Source organism: Aphelocoma coerulescens, chromosome 8 (genome assembly GCF_041296385.1).
Source record: "Aphelocoma coerulescens isolate FSJ_1873_10779 chromosome 8, UR_Acoe_1.0, whole genome shotgun sequence".
NCBI classification, from domain to species: Eukaryota; Metazoa; Chordata; class Aves; order Passeriformes; family Corvidae; genus Aphelocoma; species Aphelocoma coerulescens.
In genome coordinates this window covers 30,864,228-30,884,931 of record NC_091022.1, presented here as the reverse complement: position 1 = coordinate 30,884,931, position 20,704 = coordinate 30,864,228, and the positions used below count along the sequence as shown (strand labels likewise).

Sequence of the window (20,704 nt, the reverse complement as noted above, 5' to 3'; positions counted from 1 at the left end):
ACAGAAAGTAGGGATTTCAACCTTATTAGTCACCTTGGGAAATCTGGAAGTAGGTAAAGTAGGAAAATACAGATGCTGCATGTTCCTGTTGTGGATCTGATACTGTCAGCATGAATAATCCCTCCTTTTGCCCCCTGTGAAAGGCTGTGCTCTAGTAGTCCAAAAAATCTCAAGTTTAAGTCTGGATTAGATCCTTAGTATTTAAAATAATAGTTTTATGCTGATTTTTTTTTAGGAAATCTGACTTTGGACATGGTGGAATATAAGTATCTAAGACTGCGTTAAAAATACTTGTAAAAATATTTTCTTAGCTCTAGCAATTATTTATTTATTTATTTATTTAATCTTTCTGGGAAAGAATTTACTTGCATTTTGATTTTATATTTTAAAGTTCTTTCACTCTTTCAGTGTTCTGTACTGGTTCAGGTGGTTTGGATGGAACACTGAGGACATTAGTGACTGGGTTTTTTTAAAATAAATTTTTCTTCTCTAGCTACTGTTTACTTCATCTTTAATTTGTCTAGAATATCTGTCTCAGTCTGTGTGTAGATTTTTGTGCTCATTTTCAGAGCAGCTTTTTTCTCAAAACAAAATGAAATTGTACTTTTTAATACAGTTTGTATTTTGGCTAAGGCTTAAATAGAGGAAATAATTAAGTGAGAAAAGCATGATAAATATCTGAAGGATATTTATTTATTATTTATTATTTATATATTATATATTATATATTATATATTATATATTATATATTATATATTATATATTTATTATGTATTATTTATTTTATATATTATATATTATTTATTTATTTAAATTAAACAAAGACTTGATCTTGTTACCATTGCAGTTGATGACCAAAGTTGGGCTGGTTCTAGAAATGGAGCCTAAATTCATTAAATTTATTGTTAATAAAAGTGGCAGCTGATCACTGGAACAGTTGTCCTGCTGTCAGGCTGATTGTTAGACCTGGTTCAAACACCAGGCTCATTTTGGGATGAGAAATGCATGCTAGGCTCTAACAGGCTCCACCATTTACCCTTGAGGAGGTGGACGAACAGCACATTTAGGATTTCCCCCGGGCTCCTGCTGCAGTCTAAAACAAACTCCTCACTTTTTGCTTTTAGTTAACCTGGGCCAAGCATCTTTTGAAGCGATGGCATCGATCATAAACAGACTTCACAAGAATTTGGATGGGAACCAGGACCAGCATGGCAGGAACAGCCTTCTTGCTTCCTATATTTATTATGTTTTTCGCCTACCCAACACCTATCCCAACTCACCATCACCAGGTAGCTCTTTTTGTTTTCTTTTTATTTCAAGTTTGTTAAAAGAAGGCAGAAGCCACTTGCTGGCAGGTGCTTCTGAGCTCCACCTGCGTGGCTGCTTCCCTGCAGGGCCCTGTTGTTAATTTACCAGTGTAGCCACTGAAAAGATGACTTTAATTATTGGTAGTCATGTCAGAGACTTAATTATCTGACGATTTTAAATAACAGTGTCACTGCTGAAGGACCATGATTATGGCAAAATATTGGGTTTTAGGGTTTTTTCTGTGAGACAGATGTGGTGCACTCTTGGCCTGTCATGTTTCCCAGTCTTCTTTACAGGAGCTTTTATACTTTTAATCCAGTTCCAGCAAAAGTTTAAACACTGGCTGGATGTAATATACATCCAAAGGGTATTATCCATCAATTAAACTAAGACTTGATCTTTTTACCATTGCAATTGATGACCAAAGTTGTGCTGATTCCAGAAATAGAACCTAAATTAATTAAATTTATTATTTATATAGTGTTTTACATACTTAATGTATGTATGTATATCTGTAGATATATATGCATAGAAATATATGTATATATAAACATGACATATTTTTATTTCTATGTGTATATCCAAAACTATAAACATTATAGATTTAAAGCAGGAGTGTCAAATACTAGAAAACACGTCTGGGTACAGGAGGGAAACAAATTAATCCCAGCCCTGCTGAGAACAAGGGATGGGAAAGAGGTGGTGTGAGTGACAGCCATGGAAAACCAGACTTTGGAAAGAATGTTCTTGCATGGAGTGGGAAAAAGCTCTGGGAGGTGTTGGGAAGACTTTGTACCTAAAACTGTGCCCACCTTTGGTGGGTTGTGAGTGTGAGGTCTGGAAAACATCCTGTTAGCTAAAGACAAACCCACAGGGAGCCTTCTGCTTCCCAGTGGACAAAACAGCTTTTTATTCCCATCCTGGAGAGCCGGGCTGGGTGTCCTGAGGGGGTCTGGATGTCCTGAGGGGTCTGGGTGAGGGATGGCCAGACTGAGTGGTCAGAGAAGGCCTGGGGGGACAGGGTGTTTTGAGGGGGTCTGGGTGTCCTGAGGGGGTCTGGGTGAGGGATGGCCGGAGTGACCGGGCAGGGGAGGCCTGGGTGTCCTGAGGGGGTTTGGGTGAGGGACGGCCAGAGTGACTGGACAAGGGAGGCCTGGGTGTCCTGAGGGGGTCTGGGTGAGGGATGGCCGGAGTGACCAGGCAGGGGAGGCCTGGGTGTCCTGAGGGGGTCTGGGTGAGGGATGGCCGGAGTGACCAGGCAGGGGAGGCCTGGGTGTCCTGAGGGGGTCTGGGTGAGGGATGGCCGGAGTGACCGGGCAGGGCAGGCCTGGGTGTCCTGAGGGGGTCTGGGTGAGGGATGGCCGGAGTGACCGGGCAGGGCAGGCCTGGGTGTCCTGAGGGGGTTTGGGTGAGGGATGGCCGGAGTGACTGGGCAGGGGAGGCCTGGGTGTCCTGAGGGGGTCTGGGTGAGGGATGGCCGGACTGACCAGACGTCCCCACAGGTCCCGGCGGCCTGGGGGGGTCAGTGCACTACGCCACTATGGCCAGGTCGGCCGTGCGCCCCGCCAGCCTCAACCTGAACCGCTCGCGCAGCCTCAGCAACAGCAACCCCGACATCTCCGGCACCCCCACGTCGCCCGACGACGAGGTGCGCTCCATCATCGGCACCAAGGTACGTGTGTCCTGCCAGGGACCCCTCAGAGCCCCGGCCAGTCCTTCCTGAATGCCAGGGAAGGGCTTGGGGGTTGTCCCAGCCCCTCCTCAGCCCTTTCCCAGCAGTTGTTGTTGGCACCGCAGGAATGCCACTCCTTGGAAATGGTTCTGGTTCCACAAGTGTGGGGGCTGAGGGCAGGAGTCCTTCTGGATTTGTCTCCCCCTCACTTTTTGCATGGCCAGCAGCCGAATCCTGTGCCCAGCTCTACTGTGTCTCCCCAAACCTTGCACCCTCTGACCCTACTCTTCCTTCCCAATCCCAAGCTCTCCTCTCCTCTGCGTTCAGCTGCTCAGATTTCTCTACTCCTTGTGTCCAGAGCAGGTATCTTGCACACAGCAGGAATATTCCTGGTCCCTGTGTGGCCCAGAGAGGATTTGGGATGGTTGGTGAGAGGCACAGTCTGGCCAGCTGAGGCACAGGGGGGCTGACTCCCACACCAAGAAGTGACATTGCAGTGTGGATGCAGAGCATCCAGCATGGTTATACTCTGGCTTTTGAGGTATCAGTAAAACCATCTCTTCCTGCTGGTGGCTTCTGAGTACACAGAACCACCACAGTCCCAGTCTGAGCCCTTCATTTTGTGCCTAAAATACGTGGAATGAGCCAGGACAAGGCAGTGTTGGTAATTTCCTCCCCTCAGAGGGGTGCCTGAGCTGCTTTGGGGTTCTCTCTTTTTTTTTTTTTTTTTTTGTGTTCTTCAAACTTTGATCACTTCACCAAGGTGAGACTCTTTCCCACCATGACCTTTCACTCTTCCAGCACAGGTGAATTCCTGAGCCCTTTCAGGGAGCTGTTAAATTCCTTTGGAAGTTTAAAGAGCAAGATTGTTACCAAAGCCACCACCCTGACCAGACAGGCTTGACATGGCTGGTGCTGGGTTTTATAAGAGCAAGAAAACCACAGTTTGAGGAAGAGGTTACCAATTTTAAATGAATAACAACATCATTTGCTGACCAAATAAGAGGCTGAGGAATTGTGGGTAGGCAAATGATTATTTCTTACATCAAAGTCTGGACTTAGAAGTCTTAAAATATTTTAAAGACCACTTCAGTATCTTGCTAATTAAACAAGCCTGACCTTTTGTGAAATGCCACAGGCACTGATGTGCATATGGAATTTACCCAGGCTATCAGAAGTTTAACGTGTGCTGGCTTGGTGAATAATGTCACAATACAAAATGAAGAGAGATTTTCTTCCAGAGGTGTACTCCAGGCTTTAAAGGAAAATCTGTTCCATGGATAATTGTTGAGGGAAGAGTTTCCTTTAGGGTAGTCTGAGCATCAGGAATTAACCTCAGTCTGGCTATACAGACTTTTAGTTGATTATAATTATTTTTACTTCTTAGTATCAGTAGACAAAAATGAGACACTTCTTGAGATGCTGACATGAGTCAAAGGGTGCAAAAATTCCTATTGTTTTTCCAAGTAATGGTTTAAGGAATATTCCCAGCTAGATTCTAATCTGAAATGCAGGTTCCCTATCACAGGAGGTTTTCTGCTTTAAAACAACTCAAATAGTGGAGGTTTTGTTGTTTGAGGGAAGTGTTCAAGTCTTGTGTTATTTTTTATTCTAATGTAAGATATTTAGAGGTGTGGTACAAGTGCTTTAAGTCTCCCATACCACCTTCTTACTTCATTTTGAAAACCCTTTACAAGATTTGGAAGATTTCTGTTTATTGTCACAGCAGAGGAGGTTTTAGGTCTGTCACTTGTTTAGCTGTCATTTGTGAATTGAAACCATGTAAATTTTATTCCCTACTAAAGAAAATCTATGAAATGTCTAAAAAGACATGTTTAAGATGATCCTGAAATGTTGGAGATGTGCTGGGAAAAACCCAGAAAACATTGTGGAGTTTCATTGCTCTGCCAGTGGATTTTCACAGGTGTGGGTTATGTTCCTGCACAGACCCAGCTGCAGGTTGAGCCCCAGGGGCAGACCAGAATTTAACAGCAGCTTTGTGAACTTTGGAGGGACTGTGCCAAGCAATGAGAAGCTCTCGTACTCTTTTGTTTTCTGAAGAGGAAAGAATCCTTCCCTTTCCAGATTTTTGCAAAATGACTTTTGCTTCTGCAAACACAGTATGTGTTTAATTGTTATCCTCAGAACCAGAGCAACAAGATTAGGAAGCCTGAGAGAGAAGTTTGAGGGGGATAAAGGCATTTTCAAAATTACGCCTGATTTTACAAAACACGAGCTTAGTTCAGCATTCTGCAAAGTCCTTTCGACTTTAAATCACTGCGAGCAAAATAAAACATGTTTATGGGGCTGAGCAGGGCACAGGGCTTTGATTTATTCCTGCCAAAAAGTAATTGAGATTAAAACACTCTCCTTATGTGTTCAGTATTTTTTTTTATTGGACATCTTAAGCAAAATTACAGCACTGCTGAGCTCTGCCTAGAGGAGCTCGGTGGATTAATGGTTTGAATCCCAGGTTACAGCTCTCACGCCAAGTTCAACCTTGAGGTGGATTTTAGTTTGCTGAGAGAAACAGATGATTGGGCTTGGTGGACTTTGCAGCTGATGCTGATCACGGGGATGAAATGGGCTGCACCTTCGCTTTATGTATTGGGAAAAAGCCCTAAGTTGGCACAGAAATGAGGATAAAAGCTCTTGCTCAGGTGAGGGTTGTCAAAATCAATGTGTGGCATTTATAAGGAGTTGTCTCTGTCAGAGCTGCTTCCTGGGACCCAGGAAAGCCCACTGCATCCCCCTGAATACTCCTGACTTGGGAGCAGCCTGGGTGACTACACAAGTTTAAATTTTTCCTTCTTTCTGAGTGTCTCAAGAAAAAGAGAGCAGAGATCCACAGTAATTTTGCCAAAATGATCCATTGCAATAGAATCTGGAGTACAAGCTAGATTAAGCTTTTGAAAAGCAGGTTGATTTTTCAAATATTTTGCTTGGCAAAGCAGGCTGGTTCCAGAAAAGGTATGTGCTCTTTCCTCTCTTTGCCACAGTGCCCAGAGGAAATGCCTGAGCATCCATGTGAAATCCTGTTCACAGGGTTATTCTGCCAGCAGGGCTGGATTTTTATTCCATAGACAGGAAACCTGTGAGGGTTGACAGTCAGCCTCTTCAGTTCCTCAGCATTTCTGTAAGAGTTGTAGAGCTTGTGAATTCTGGACTGCCCTGAAAGTGCTGGAAACCTCAGCGAGCATCCTCCCATCTGAGCACCATTTTTTCTCTGCCACAGTGTAAATCTCACCTGGCTCCATGGGAATGGGTTTAAACTGAGCAAAGGATAAGTGGGATTTTTCAGGAGGAGGAGAGTTTTTGAATGTCAGGCATTCCAGATAGCACAGGCCAGACCAGAGCTGTGGCCAGGATTATTGTGCTGTATGTACATGAGATATAAAACAATCCTCTGGAGTCAATGTCTCGACAGGCACCTGAGAATTCAGGCTGCCCCAACAGTTCTCAGTGATGATGTGTTTGCAGTGTACCCACTTTGATTGCTTGTAAGGACTGAACTTTGACTACTGTATGGCATGCAACATGTAATATTTCTTTCCTTTCCCAACTGCTTTCTGTTACATGCCCAGGGCTTAGACCGCTCCAATTCCTGGGTAAACACTGGTGGTCCAAAAGCAGCCCCATGGGGATCCAACCCCAGCCCAAGTGCAGAGTCAACACAGGTGGTGTCTTCGGTAGAGGTTTTTCTGCCTTTGTTTTCCCTGATGTTTCCCTGTAGAATATCTTCCTTTCAGTGCATATTCCAGTTTGGTGGTTTCTTTTTTTTTTTAATGATTATTTATTTATTTGAAAACTTTTGAGTTTGATTTTATAAATTTTCATCTTTTCCCCCACCACCCCACCACACTGCATGAAAAACCTCCGATCGCGTGAACGTGTCCCCTCCTTTCATTTCAGTGGTTGCTGGTCTGTGAAATGTAAATGCTGTGACTGCTTTTGTTTTCTTTTTTTTCTCTCTCTCTCACACTAGTTTCAGCTTCAGGTGGAGCACATTTCTAAGTGGGAACATTAATCACAGCTTCATCGTTTTGTCCATGTTTGCCATTCCTTTCGATGTTGTGAACCATTTTGCCATTTTCATCAAGCATTTAGTACTCATCGTCCAGTAATCCTTCATGACTTGTTTGAGTGGAATACTGTGAACCCAAATTGATTGCCACATGTGGAATTCTCTCTTAAAACATGTCAATTTGAGTGCTGGAGGCAGTGATTTGCCAGGGCCAATTGTATTGTTCTGTGTTGCAAAGTATGAAAACTTTACAGCAGCTTCAGTCAGAAAGAGTTTATTTAGCTCCCATTGCCTGCTGCTCTCCACTGCATGGTTGCCTTGAACGTACCTCTCAACTTCTCCTCCTTCCCAGTTTATCAGCCTTCCCAAAATCTTTAGTCCAAGTTCACTTGCTCTCATGGCAAATTATTTCCATCAGAAGCAGAACTTGAGTGATTTTCTCCTTGCCTGTGGCAGCAGCAGCGTGGCTGTGGGTACATCCCCCTGTGCTTGGCCTCTGGTAGATTGAGAGGTATGGGCTGAAATTTCAAGTATTACCTGTGCATGTTGATAAAATGCAACGATGGAAAAGTTTCATGCTTTGCAGCATTGTCTTTGTGCATCAGAACATGCAGTTCTTTAAATAACCTGTTTGTCTTAAAACCAATCAAAATTGCTGTCGTTTTGTTTAGACCCAATCTGTAAACGGCTCAGAGTTTGAGAATGCTTAAAAAGCTATAAAAACCTACAGTTGGAAGAGTCTTTTTGTAAACGTTCGTTGTCCTTGAGCTGCAAAACCCATCCACGGCAAACTTTAATGTCCTGTCATCATTCATTCATCTCCACTCCGTAGGCTACGGATCGAAGTTGTAATCGTATGTCTTCGCACACTGAGACGTCAAGTTTCTTACAAACATTAACAGGACGATTACCAACCAAAAAGGTAGATTTCAGTGGAGACAATTGATATTGTGGGGCAGGGAGGTCAAGTCATTCTGAAAACATGATGCAATTTATTCTTTTATTTATAGCCTGATTTTTTTTTTTTTCCCCCCCGCCCGAGGTCATTAGGAACTGCTGGTGCTTAACACCTCTGAATATCCAGGCTGCAGGGAATGTGAAGTATTTGGAGTTGAATTGGGAAGAATTAAATGATCAGGAGTAGCTTGTCTGATTTAATGGTAGTGTTTGGGGCCAGTTTTTTACTGGCTTTCAAAAAATATGAATAGCACTGTCTAGACACGTAAATGATACATTTTGTGTGCAAAATGAAAATGTGTTGGATGGCTCAGTGTGCTGAGCACAGTTATCCAGGTGTTAATGCAAAGAGACTCCAGAAAGGGAATGGGAGTCACCTTGAAAGTGAACTCCCTTAGAGGAGAGGAGAGGAGATCCTCTTATGCTATGTCAGAAAGGCAAAATGCCTGAGTTTTTGTGTAATGAAAATGTGGCCACTGCCACCGTCAGTCTGTGGGTTGGTCATCCTGAGAAAAGAAATCCAAGAGCTGTTTGAGCCCCATGTTTCTTTCTTACTGTTTTAAGTCCTTTCTCACAGTAAATATACATCTTTGTACAAATCACTTTATATGTCCACTTTTTACTCCTTTTTCCTGCGAAAATCAGACCAGGCAGAAAGGTAGACTTTTTAAATTAAACTAATTTGAGCACCAAACTTTTTTTTTAATTATTGTTTCTTGGGGGTGGGCGGAAAATTCTTTTGACACTTGAGATTCAATCCTGGAGCGAGATGCTGTGAAACGTTTCTCACATCACATGTCATAACCTCATCCCTCATTGTTAGCTGGGGATTTCTTTATGGGATGCCACCACTGCTGTCATGTCCTCAGTTATTTAGTTTGCTTAACTCATTGTTTGCCATACTTGCCATGGACCGTGCTGACATTTCTCATGGGGGCTGTGCTGGGAGCTGCTCTGGAGGCTCGGGCTGACTCTGGGTTTGACTCTGTGCAGCTTTTCCACGAGGAGCTGGCCCTGCAGTGGGTTGTGTGCAGCGGGAGCGTGCGCGAGGCGGCCCTGCAGCAGGCTTGGTTCTTCTTCGAGCTGATGGTGAGCAAACCCCAAACGCCTCCCTGATGTCTCCCAGCCCCTGCTTTCAAACAGAAACAGCAGCAACTGCAAGTGGCTGTGCTGTAATTTATATCCCCATAGGTGAAGAGCATGGTGCATCATCTGTATTTTGCTGACAAACTGGATGCGCCGAGGAAGAATCGTTTCCCGGAGCGCTTCATGGATGACGTGACTGCGCTGGTCAGCACAATCGCCGGTGATATAGTCTCCCGCTTCCAGAAGGTGATGGCAAACAATTACACTGAGCCCAGCTCAGGCACCAGCCCTCCTGCCTCTTGTTTGCTTGAAAACACACAGGGTTCTTCATCTGCTTTCTGTTTTTCTCTTCCTTCTCTCCAGGACACGGAAATGGTTGAGCGGCTCAACACCAGTCTCGCGTTTTTCCTCAATGATCTCTTGTCCATCATGGACAGAGGATTTGTTTTTGCTCTTATTAAGACCTGCTACAAGCAGGTAAATGCAGATAAACATTGTGGCTTAACTGAACCATGGCAGAGCCTATTACTGTTAAATTTCTCTGAACAGATGTTAAAATATGGACACAGAATTCCACTGTTCAGGTCTTCTTAGAGTGGGGCATTCTCAGAGGTGATTTAGGGTTTACGCCTCTCTGATTACACTGTTAACTGTGAATTAGGAGTCACTCCCCGGAGTGAATGGACATGCAGCAGGAAGAGAGAATTATTTCCTCTCCTCACCACGTTCAGAGTAATTGAATCAAAAATTAGTGGGAGGTTCTGTGAGGGAGCTCAGACTGTTGTGGTCTCTCAAGGGCACAGTGACCCTGGATGATCATACTGATCACTGAGTTCCTCTTCCATCCTTTGGGGGATGCATGGTGTCTTCCCCCATTTGCAGTGTGACAAGGGAAATCACCCTGAACCACCAAGTTTTGTTTGACTACAAACATCCACTCTGACACTGTGTACAGAGGAGATAACGAGGGATCAGTGAGACTAAGCTTAGACTCATTTTCCCTGTGGAGTCTAAAATACTCTATAGGGGGCAAAAGAACAGCAAGAGCATTTAAGATTTTAAGTTGCCTACCTGTATGTTACATACATTATGTGTCATTAATTATATTTTTTATATATAAAAGATGCTGTATAAAACAGTATCTTGGAGCTGTTAATGCATCACACTGTGGTCCTCACAACTCCCTGCTGAAATCAATAGGATGTGGGAATTACAGAATCAAGGAATGGTTTAGGTTGGAAAGGACCTTAAAAGTCACCTTGTTCCAACCCCCCAATATGTGAAGTCCACAGTTCTTCATTTGATTATTTAAATATGACTGGTTTATAGATCTTGTGTTGAGAGATATGTCTGGGATCTGTATGGCTCCTGCACATCAGGAATTTAATCTCTGGCACAAAGAAGTGATATGGACATGGGTGTGACCATTTAATGATACCAAGCTCTCCAGTTCTTGCTTTGGGAGTGATTTTGGGGAGCAATGGTGGGACAGGGGGGCTCACCCTGCAGTTACACTCTCTTTTGGTGCTGACTGCAATGCAATGGGCTGGACTTTGCAGGTGTCTTCAAAGCTGTATTCCTTAACAAATCCAAGCAACCTGGCATCTCTGAGGCTGGACTTCCTGCGCATCATTTGCAGCCATGAGCACTATGTCACCTTGAATTTACCCTGCAGCTTGCTCACACCGCCTGCATCTCCATCACCATCCGTGTCTTCAGCCACCTCCCAGGTACTGAGAAGGATCCTGTGGCCAGGATCCTCTGGGAATACAAGTTGAGCTCGGTGCTGAGAATTAAATCTTATGAGGCAGTTGTATCACTGTATCTTCAGACCCTCTTGCTAATATTTTTGGAAGAGTTTAGCTAGAAGTCAGCTTTTCCTGCCATGTAGGTTCTGATTTCTTTTGATCTTTTATTATTGGAAAAAAAGTGGCCATATCCTTCTCCTGGTGGTGACCACACACTGTCCTTAGGGACCTGGTCCTCTCTTATGTTGGACAAACACAAATGAGCCATCAAAGAAAACACTTCGCCTGGTGTTACCCTTTTCTGGCAACACAAGGGACTTCTGAGCTCACTGCAGCTTAGTCCTAGCCTGCTCAGAAGGAGTAATTTGAATTAGTGTGTCATTCAAGTGGATTAATTAGTTGCAAAATCACATAAACTAAATCAAATTAAAGCCTTCTTCAGCCTGAATAAGAGCATCCTTGAGTTAAAAGTTTAACTAATCCACTTAGAAAGGTTATTTGGTTTAACTTTCCTTACAGGGGAAGACAGTAACAACGAACAGAATTAATGAAAGGGTTACTGAGCTGGGGTGGAATTTACGTGTAGATGTGCCTAGATCCAAACAAAAAATGGGAAAAGGTGTGAGGTTGTCTTTAATTCTGAAAACTGCTTCTGATGTATTTCCTAAGCTTTGTCTCTGTTTGTGATGCAGCTTCTGAAACTTGATTTTTTCAGAGTTCTGGGTTCTCCACAAATGTCCAAGACCAGAAGATTGCAAACATGTTTGAGTTGTCTGTGCCTTTCCGCCAGCAGCATTACCTGGCTGGGCTGGTGCTCACAGAACTGGCTGTCATTCTAGATCCTGATGCAGAAGGGTAAGTCTTTACAAAGTTTTGTTTTCCAAGAGTTTTCTGTGATTTCAAGCAAATGGTGGATGCAAAGAAAGTCCTGGCATAGCCAGAAGTTAGTTAAATTTGTAAGCTACGATAAGAAAACAGCTGTTGAAGAATCTTCTTTCTTCTTGCCCCTTGTGTTTCTTCCTCATCCCAGACTCTGTAAACCTGATTTCAGTCCTGTTTTTCCAGCTGAGAAGAAGGAAGGAGGTTCCTGCTGGAACCCCCAGGTGCCACAGGGGCACTGCTGGAGCTCTGAAAGGAAAATAGCTTTTCTCAATTGTAGCAAGAAAATAATTTCCAACATTTAGGAAGCTTCTCTTGCTGGTGGTTTTAAATGTTACAGTGTATTTTGCCTGTGGTTCTCCCAATTCTTTTTAACTGTAAATTATGCATTGATGAGGCCCCTGTGGGTTACATAAATTGACAAATAGAGTCAAGCATGCAGAGTTTGTCACTGACTTGCCTGGCTTGTGCAGCAAACAATTTTCTGCTGTAGTCCTGACATCCAGTCTGTTCCTTATGTTATTTAGGGCTGTTTTCTGCCTTGCCTCTTTAAAATGGGTTGCAATGGAAATTATTGATTGCTTCCACAGTCCTCAGTTCCCTCACAGGCATTTTTCTCAAGGTGGACTCAGAAATATCAGCCGAGTCGACAAATGCTGATGATTCATGGCTAATTCTGCCCCTTTGCCAAGAGGTCTCTGGAGGTAAACATTCATTCTGTTTCCTCTTGGAGAAGAAAGTGATGCCATAAACTGGAATATTTTCCCGTATATATACATAACACACTGCAGTCCCATTTGTTTGGCCTGAAATGGAAAAAGCAGCAAATCTTTACCCATATGTGCTGTCTGCAGAAATCCTTTTTGTGCCAGAGGAGCATCCTGCTCACTGGTTAGAAATCAGGCCCTGTCTCTGACTGTATCTGCCCTTGTTCTTCACAAACTCTCTGTGCTCTACCTGCCTACCAAGCCCTTAAGCCTGGCCCAGGATGGTAATCTCTGCACAAAGGAGCTTGCGGGTGCCTGCTGGGGAGACAGCTCCTCTCTCAAACCTTGTCTAGGCAGAGAAAGCCCCCTGATAGCTGCTCAGCTCTGGAGATGCATTTTGATCAAAGCTCCTGAATTTGGGGGAGATATATACCTGTAAAACGTTTATTTTTTTATTGTTTTCCAGAATAACTTGCAGTTTCAGGTTTGTTGACTTCTCAAGCTCAAACCCTCTGCATTTGCCCTGGTAGATCTATCAGACAAAGTAAACCAAGTCTGTCCAGCTCTGCTCTTCCCTTGGTGTGAAGACTTTTAACAGTCATACAGTATCACCAGCAGAGAGTTCAGACTTGCCTTCCATAAAATATTGGAGAAATGGAAAAAGCTCAGAATCGTTCCCAGTTCATTATCCTGTAGCAGAAGTGGAGAGGGATATTCATCTAGTTTGTTATTGTGTTAGAGACCTGCTTTAGGCCTTGATAGGTGATCCAGAGCCTTAAATGTGTTCTATCCTTGCTCTTTTTGCTCCAGTAACAAGGTATGTTCAATTTTAGCTCATTTTATAAGAACTCTTTGGATTGAGTTGGACAGAAAGGGCGTCAGTTCCCTGGTGCCTGGAGGTGTGTGTTGGATACATCCCTCAGTGTGCCAGGGCATGGTGCAGCCCTGCAGAGCACCTGCAGCCTGAAAACAGGACAAACAAAGCGTGCAGGGGAAGGGATCCAGCTGAATGTGATGCTCCAAGCAGCTGGCCCCTGCCCAGTTATCTCTGCAAACACTGCAGGGTGCTTTGGCCATCACACGCAGTGCCCACACTGCCCATCTTGGCCGATGGTGCAGGCCAGAAGTGCGAAAATCAGAATTGAGCCCTCAGAGCTCAGTGCCAGAGTCAGTTTTTTGGAAGCGTGGGTGGGTGTTGACAGAGATCCAGGCCAGGACTGAGATAATGAAGGGGACGGTGGGAGGGCGGTGAGATCAATTCGCTGCCTTATCAGGCAGGAAGAGCAGGGGGCTGCATTTCCTCCTCTCCACTATGGATCAATCCACCACAGTGGCCACTCAGCTCTGGAAAAGTGACAAAGAAATCCGTGGATCCCTAGGTTGGAATTACACTGTGTTGCTTGGATGTTTTCCCTATCTGCAGTTTTATGGCCTGCGGGATAGTTTCCCTTGAATTTTTAAAAACATGATTTAGGTTTCAAAATAATTCCTTCAAAATAGTACAAAGACTTTTCTTTATCCTTAATCTGAAGGAACCAGTCACTTAAATAAGTGTTTCCTTCCTAGTTGTTAAGGCTCTCACTAATTACACAAACAAGCAATTGTAGGATCTCATTATGGCTTGATTAAAAGCCACAGGGAGGACGTGCAGCTCCAATAGCTAATGTCCTCCCAAGCTGTACTGCTGCCTTTTAGTCACTTCAAACCCCCCAAAATCCAGTCAAAGCCTCTTTTTTTAACCAGAACTCACCTCTACTTTTCAGGTAAAGTGGATACTGCCTGAAATTCAGCACTTGTTTTAATACCTCAGGTCTGAACATTGCAGCTTATGTTTTGCTACTGCCTAATGTCTGAGCTTCCTTGGCTGCTTCATGCATGGGGTAAAGTGTCTTCTTGGCTGGTTTGCCTTCAGAAGCAAATAGCTGCAGAGAGAACCTGCTATTTGCTCTGGGAGAGTTTTGCCTCTGCGTGGTGGCTGAGGGGATTGAAAGAAGCAGTGTCTTTGAGAGATTCATGGAAGTTTTTGTGTTTTCCAGGAGGGTCACACCTGGTGCCCTATAGAAGGGCTCTGCCAGTGTTTTCATCTAAATAATGAGAGAGGCCATTTTGGCTATTTTTCCTTCTATCCCTTCATGTCTTTGCCACTTTTTATTCAGAGTTACGGATCTGTAGTCTCCTGTTTTGGTTCAGTAATTGCATGGGGTAGGGTGGGCAGCTGAAGCAGAAACTTCCTGATCATTTGATTAAAGCAATGTTCTGGCTTAGGAGGGTTTGTCTCTCTGTAAATGGTGCTAAATAGAAACAAAAAAAGAATGCAACAAATAGTTTTACTAAACCCACTGTCCTCTCAAGTTTCTCTCCCTGTTTTCCATATTCCATAAGTTTTTCTAATAGTTTTTAGTAGGCTCAATGCTTCAGCACAGCAGTAGCTGGGACTTTGGGGGTGTGTAATGGAAAATATGAGTGTCCACATTATATTGGGTGTACGTTCCACAAGATACTTTTGCCCTTTTTACAAGGCACAGTGAAAAACCAGCCATCTGTAAAATCCATGGGAGATCAAAAAAACACATGCAGTGGCAGTTCGTGTGAAGTTAAAAATAAAAAACGGGATTTTTTTTTTTCCTTTTTGAAGCCCCTTAGTTACAAAAGAGAGTTTGCTTTGAAAATATTAACTGATGTGCATGACCCAACTGCCTTTTAACAGTTTATTTGGATTGCATAAGAAGGTCATCAACATGGTACACAACCTGCTGTCCAGCCACGACTCGGACCCGCGGTACGCTGACCCCCAGGTAAAGGCCCGGGTGGCAATGCTGTATCTACCTCTGATTGGCGTGATCATGGAAACTGTGCCTCAGCTCTATGACTTCACAGGTATTTGATATTCTCTGCCTTGGCTATCTGCTCATCTGCTCACCAGACTTGGGTGTTTGGGTTCTAAAATTGAGTTATGAACGCCTTTGGTGTCAGACGAGGTTGTTTCTGAATTGTGACTTTGACAGTTTTTCATGTTTGTTTTTGCTTGCAAAATATGCCTTCAATGCCTGCTAACACTCAAAAGTTGTGTTTGCCCACTTGGCCTGAAGTGAAAAATCAGCAGTGCATTTTAGTTTACATCCCACTGGATGCTGTAGATGCACAGGCAGCTTCCCTTCATGTCTCTGACCTACTTAAAAGTCACCCCTCATACTGTACTCGAGTTCCTAATTCCAATAGATAAGCAGAGTTCCTCTCCTTCGTCCTATCATGTGTTCCGTCAGCAGTTCATCTTCAGGGGTTCTTTGCAATGTCTCCCAAAGAGCAGCAGAGGTTATTTCAAATCAGGGCAGGGAGTCCAATCAGGAATAGTTTGGAATTTAGAGTTATCTTCTACATCCTTTTAGTTTAATGACACAATAAAGCTTTGAGAAAGGATTTGGAGTATTCAGAGGGACAAAAGGTCTGGTATTAGAAGGGTTTTAGGTACTGAGGTTGTGTAGGTTGCATTCAGGAATTGCTTTCTTTGCTTTCGTGCCCTCAAATCATTGTCCTGTTCTTTGTAGGATGCCTCGAGTGGGATGGTTTTTAGTTTGCATTCCCAGTTCAGTGAGACCAGCACTGTGGAGGGAGTCTGGGGGGTGAAACCCTAGATTTGGGGCTTGACTATACTCCTGTATTTCTCTGCAGAGAGTCACAACCAGCGGGGGAGGCCGAGCTGTGTCGCCGTGGACGATTACGAGAGCGAGGGTGGCAGCATGATCAGCCAGACAGTGGCCATGGCCATTGCAGGGACATCTGTCCCCCAGCTCACCAGGCCCAGCAGTTTTCTACTCCCTTCCTCGGTACAAATCCATCCCTCTCCATTTCCTGACCCTCAGTCTGTGCCAACCAGCAAATACTCAGCAGCTTCTGTGGGGACCCACATCAGTTTGCACCTGGGTGTTGCAGAGGGGCAACAAGGAGGACAAAGCACTGTTTGCACATTGCTGTGTGTCTCAGAGGGGCATGAGAAAATGCCAAGGATGGATAAAAATCAGCAAACCTCAGAAAATGGAAGAATTGTCTTTCCTGATAAAGATTCTCTTGTTCTGAAACAGTCTTATAAAAGCTTTGTGAGGTGCAATAGTCACTGTGAGCTTTAAGCCCTAAGCACAAATTCTACCCCAGCTAAATCCCACCTAGCTGAAGAGACAGAGGGCCATTTTCCCTGTTCTCTGCTCAGAGAGGGAATCCTGATTCTGGCAGCAGGCAGACCCTTCCATTTCTGCCTTCTCTTGCCTTTACTCCAGGACCATGACCCCATTTTGCTGGGATTTAGGTGCACTCTTAGTGAGACACTGACAGATGCATGAGATAATGAGTGGAGCCCCTCTGCTTAACTCCTAAGCTGCTGGAGGTTTTTAGAGACATCTCAAGGGAAGAAACTCATCCATGGTGGTGATGGGAATGTGTGGGTGTGAAGCACTCTGTCCTGACCTGTGTTTCAGAGTGGCAGGCAGCACTCCACCTTCTCAACAGAGTCCAGCCGCAGCCTCCTCATCTGCCTGCTCTGGGTGCTGAAGAACGCAGACGAGAGCGTCCTGCAGAAGTGGTTCACAGACCTGTCAGTGCTGCAGCTCAACCGCCTGCTGGACCTGCTCTATCTCTGTGTGTCCTGCTTTGAGTACAAGGTACTGCCAAGCTGAAACCTCCTGCAGTCCCTGCTGGGCCCTGCTGCGGACCTTTACACTCCCATCCTTTAAACGACTGCAGAAAGGCATTTCCTGCTCTCTCCAAAGTATTTCCTGTATTCACAATCCCAAGGCCAGGCTTTTCCCGTGTTTACTTCTCAGCCATGTGAATGTCTCTGCCTTGTTCCACTTCTCAAGCAGTTTGTGCTGCTTGCCCCTCATCTGGGAGCTGCTGCAGTATCACTTTGAAAAGAGAATTTTCTGTAGCAATGCTGGAATCTGAGTGATTTATCTGCCTACCACCTTAATCTGTATTCCTTTCTTGCTGCATGTTTTTAACAGGAAACATATTTTCAGTTGATAATTCTCAGAAAATATCCCAATTTGAAAGAATCTTCCCTCATGGTTTTTTTTGAAACTTGCAGGGCAAGAAAGTGTTTGAAAGAATGAATAGTCTGACATTTAAGAAGTCAAAAGACATGAGAGCCAAACTTGAAGAAGCAATTTTGGGCAGCATAGGGGCAAGGCAGGAAATGGTCCGAAGAAGTAGAGGACAGCTGGGTAAGTAAAGGAGTCCTCTGTGCCATCCCATTTTTTCCAAAATCTTCTCCTCCCATCCCTAACAATTATTTTCACCCATCTGTGGTGTGGGATACAGGCGAAGAGGCCCCTAGGAAAGCTGTTTGCAGTTTGCAGCATCTTTCCCTGGGTCTGCTAAATCTCTGCACTTTTCCTAAATTGAGATGATTTATTTATTACTTGACTGCCTTTTTAAGTGAGATCACATCTCATTTATGGGATGTTCTTGCCTTAATTTTTTCCAGTGTAGCATCTTCTAGAGTGTCCTGTTTAAGGATCAGAGAGGAAAACAAGCTGCCTGATCTTGCTTTGATAGCTCTGAAAAGGCCTGGATGTTTCTGCTGACTTAAGGAGATGTGAAATAACTGTAGTTGGGCTAACAGGCACCTTCTGATGATTTTTACTGTTTGTAAAACCCAGTAATTTTTATGAACACTCAAATTCAAAGGGTGGCCCAGGGGTTAGGACAAGAATCAGAACTGTGGTTTTGTCTCCTGCTCTGCCATACACGAGCCTGTCACTGTGGGCTAAGATGGATAGGTAGTTTAGAGTCATAATTAAGGAATCACTTCAGAGAGATGAGAACATTTATTTTTTTCTTAATGTGGACAGATTGTCTGTATTACTTGAAATTCCCCTGCCCTCCCAGCAATGAGAACAAAAGATTGTGAGGGGGCCTTGGAACACTCTTAGAACATTTCTGGGTGCCAGCTGAGGAAAGCAGTGTTGGAATGCTGAGGATTGGCACACTCAGGCTCCTTGTGCAGTCCAAGGAAGGGACTCCTCTTACCAGTGAGGGTCTCAGCTGCCTCTCTGTGTCTCATGCCACTCAGCAGTGATAGAATTAGGGCCATGTAAACATCCTGGGTGAGTGCCACAGCCTCAGGCTCTAGCAGGTCATCTTTGCTGCCACCTGCCACTTGTGAGCAGATCTGGAGCTGCTGCTCGTGCAGCAGAAATGAGCATCAGCTGACTGCTGTTGTTTTGCTGTTCTCCTGCAGAGAGGAGCCCTTCTGGGAGTGCCTTTGGAAGTCAAGAGAATCTGAGGTGGAGAAAGGATATGACTCACTGGCGGCAGAACACAGAGAAGCTTGACAAGTAACTCTGCATTATCCTTCTGCTCTACCCATGGGCCAGGGCCTGTGAGAGCAGGGCCCCCCTCCCCACAGAAGGTCACTGCCAGCAGCCACTCAGCCCTTGTGCCACTGGGTTGGACAGGGCTGGCATTGTGAAAAATAAAAGCAAAGAGCTTTTACTCCGACACTGCCCTCCCAACTCTTTGCCTTTCCACTGTCCCTTGCTTCCTTAGACTTTCAAATGAGATTTAAAGAGATTTATGCAATCCATTCCTTTCTTAAAACCCTGCCCTAAGCTGTAATTTAGAGGGAAGATCCATTAACAGTTTCCACAGATAGCATATATATCTCATGTCATATTTCCTTTATTCCATAAGAGCATTCTGGAGTTCACAAAGCTCGCTTTCCTTTCCTGTCCTAATCCATCACTTTGATTGTTTTTCCACATGTGCTGTGCTTTTAGAAGCCACAAACCAGCCAGGTACTGTAGCATTGGTGTGCAGTTCTTATAAATTGCCATTTTGTACATCTGCAGACTCAATCATCACAGCGTTGTTTGTGATGCTTGGCAGAACTTCTCAGTGTGTGTGTGCAACTGACTGGAATGAGCTCTTTTGGCTTATTACACCCATTTCCTTGAAAATTCCCTCTCTTGGTGTGGTTTAATCTGGAGGGCTCAGGAGTTGTGTTTGAGCTTTGCTGTGCACGTTTTCTGTCTCCTCAAATTGCAAACTGCAGTCTCCATCCTCCCAGCAAAAGAATTGTTCCTTATCCTAGGAAAGCAATCTCAGCCCAAGTGAAGCTCTGAAGAAACTGAGGAATGGGATCCTCAGAGTGCAGATGGAGATCAGGCCAAATTTTACTCTTGCAGACACTGACTCTCCCTGGAGTAGAAAGCAGTTCTTCACAGCTTTTAGTTGCTTTGCCCCACACAAAAATGTAGTTTCTCCTTATGACAAGTAGTGGCTTTTTGTCCAAGGCTCCAGTCCTGTTGAGTCATTGGGAAAGACCAGGGTGTTTCAACCTGCTGATAAAATGGTGTAGATACAAATTCCAGAGTCATGTCAGTTTAAAATTTGGCCTGAAGAACTCATCAGTTCACTGCCAACACTGGGTCTGAGCCCTCCCCTTCCCTGAAGGACCTCATGGACACGTTTAACAGCTGTGGAATTCCTTGATGGTCAAAGGATGGTGTCTCACCTCACAAAATGAGCTGCTTAGATAAAACTCTCTAGAGCTGCTTTCTAACCCCTGCTTGCTGTGACTGGGTCTGCTGTGTCCTGTGTGTGTAGGTAGAGCCTGGCCCTTTGAAACCCCATAAACAAGACTTTTCACCCCAAGAACTGTGCACAGCTTGCAGCTACTATCATTTTATGCAGGTGGAATTATTTTATGTGGGGCCAGGTCCCAAAACTTCCTATCCTGGAGATGTTGGGTGTGTGACCCAGCTCCCAGAGGACATGAAGTGTGGTGGGAAGGGCTGCTGCAATACAGCTCCAAGAGCCAAATAGTTCCTCTCTGTGTATTTTTCTGGGATTTTGGTCACCCTTCTGCTGGGATTTGGCCTGGTATGAGTCTGTCAGAGATGGCACCTGTGGCAGGGCAGGGCAGGCCAGGGTTGGGCTCTTTCAGTACAGCACTGGATCTCTGCCCAGTGCAGCTGGTGCTACTGGAAAGGGCTGGCTTCTGCTGAATTCCTGGAGCCACAGGTGTGAGTGGGTGTCTGGACTTTGCAAAGCTTTCCAGGAAAGCGAGTGCCTGGCATGGAACAGCAAAACCGAGACCTTCTCCTCAGAGAGGGAGTTATGCTTTGAGGATTAAATGCAGTGTAGCTTGGAGAGATAAGATTGCACCCTGGCAGGCTGCACTGGGCTGCTCCCAGCGTGCGTGCAGGTTCCCAGCTCGCGTAGCACCACCGTGTGTCCACAGCCTGCAGCATAAAGCCACATGTCCTGTTCCTGGTTGTGCTGTCGCATGCCTAATGATGCTGCTGAGCCACTTTGGAGTGGGACTTGG

General features: G+C 44.7%; 1 protein-coding gene across 6 annotated transcripts in view; it reads left to right on the top strand.

The window, feature by feature from the left end:
- DOCK7 (dedicator of cytokinesis 7) overlaps window positions 1-20,704 on the top strand; it is a 93,462-nt gene that overhangs the window by 54,443 nt on the left and 18,315 nt on the right. For 3 of the 6 annotated variants that reach the window (XM_069023572.1, XM_069023570.1, XM_069023571.1), the window contains exons 21-33: window positions 1,125-1,289; window positions 2,811-2,980; window positions 7,837-7,926; window positions 8,955-9,050; window positions 9,153-9,293; window positions 9,411-9,524; window positions 10,607-10,777; window positions 11,511-11,650; window positions 15,089-15,258; window positions 16,051-16,205; window positions 16,851-17,033; window positions 17,459-17,594; window positions 18,614-18,710. In XM_069023572.1, coding sequence (XP_068879673.1) covers window positions 1,125-1,289; window positions 2,811-2,980; window positions 7,837-7,926; window positions 8,955-9,050; window positions 9,153-9,293; window positions 9,411-9,524; window positions 10,607-10,777; window positions 11,511-11,650; window positions 15,089-15,258; window positions 16,051-16,205; window positions 16,851-17,033; window positions 17,459-17,594; window positions 18,614-18,710 — 1,828 coding nt within the window. Of the gene's footprint in view, window positions 1-1,124; window positions 1,290-2,810; window positions 2,981-6,564; window positions 6,658-7,836; window positions 7,927-8,954; window positions 9,051-9,152; window positions 9,294-9,410; window positions 9,525-10,606; window positions 10,778-11,510; window positions 11,651-15,088; window positions 15,259-16,050; window positions 16,206-16,850; window positions 17,034-17,458; window positions 17,595-18,613; window positions 18,711-20,704 lie in introns of those variants that run through there. The other 3 variants (XM_069023576.1, XM_069023575.1, XM_069023573.1) reach the window with 2 other exon arrangements.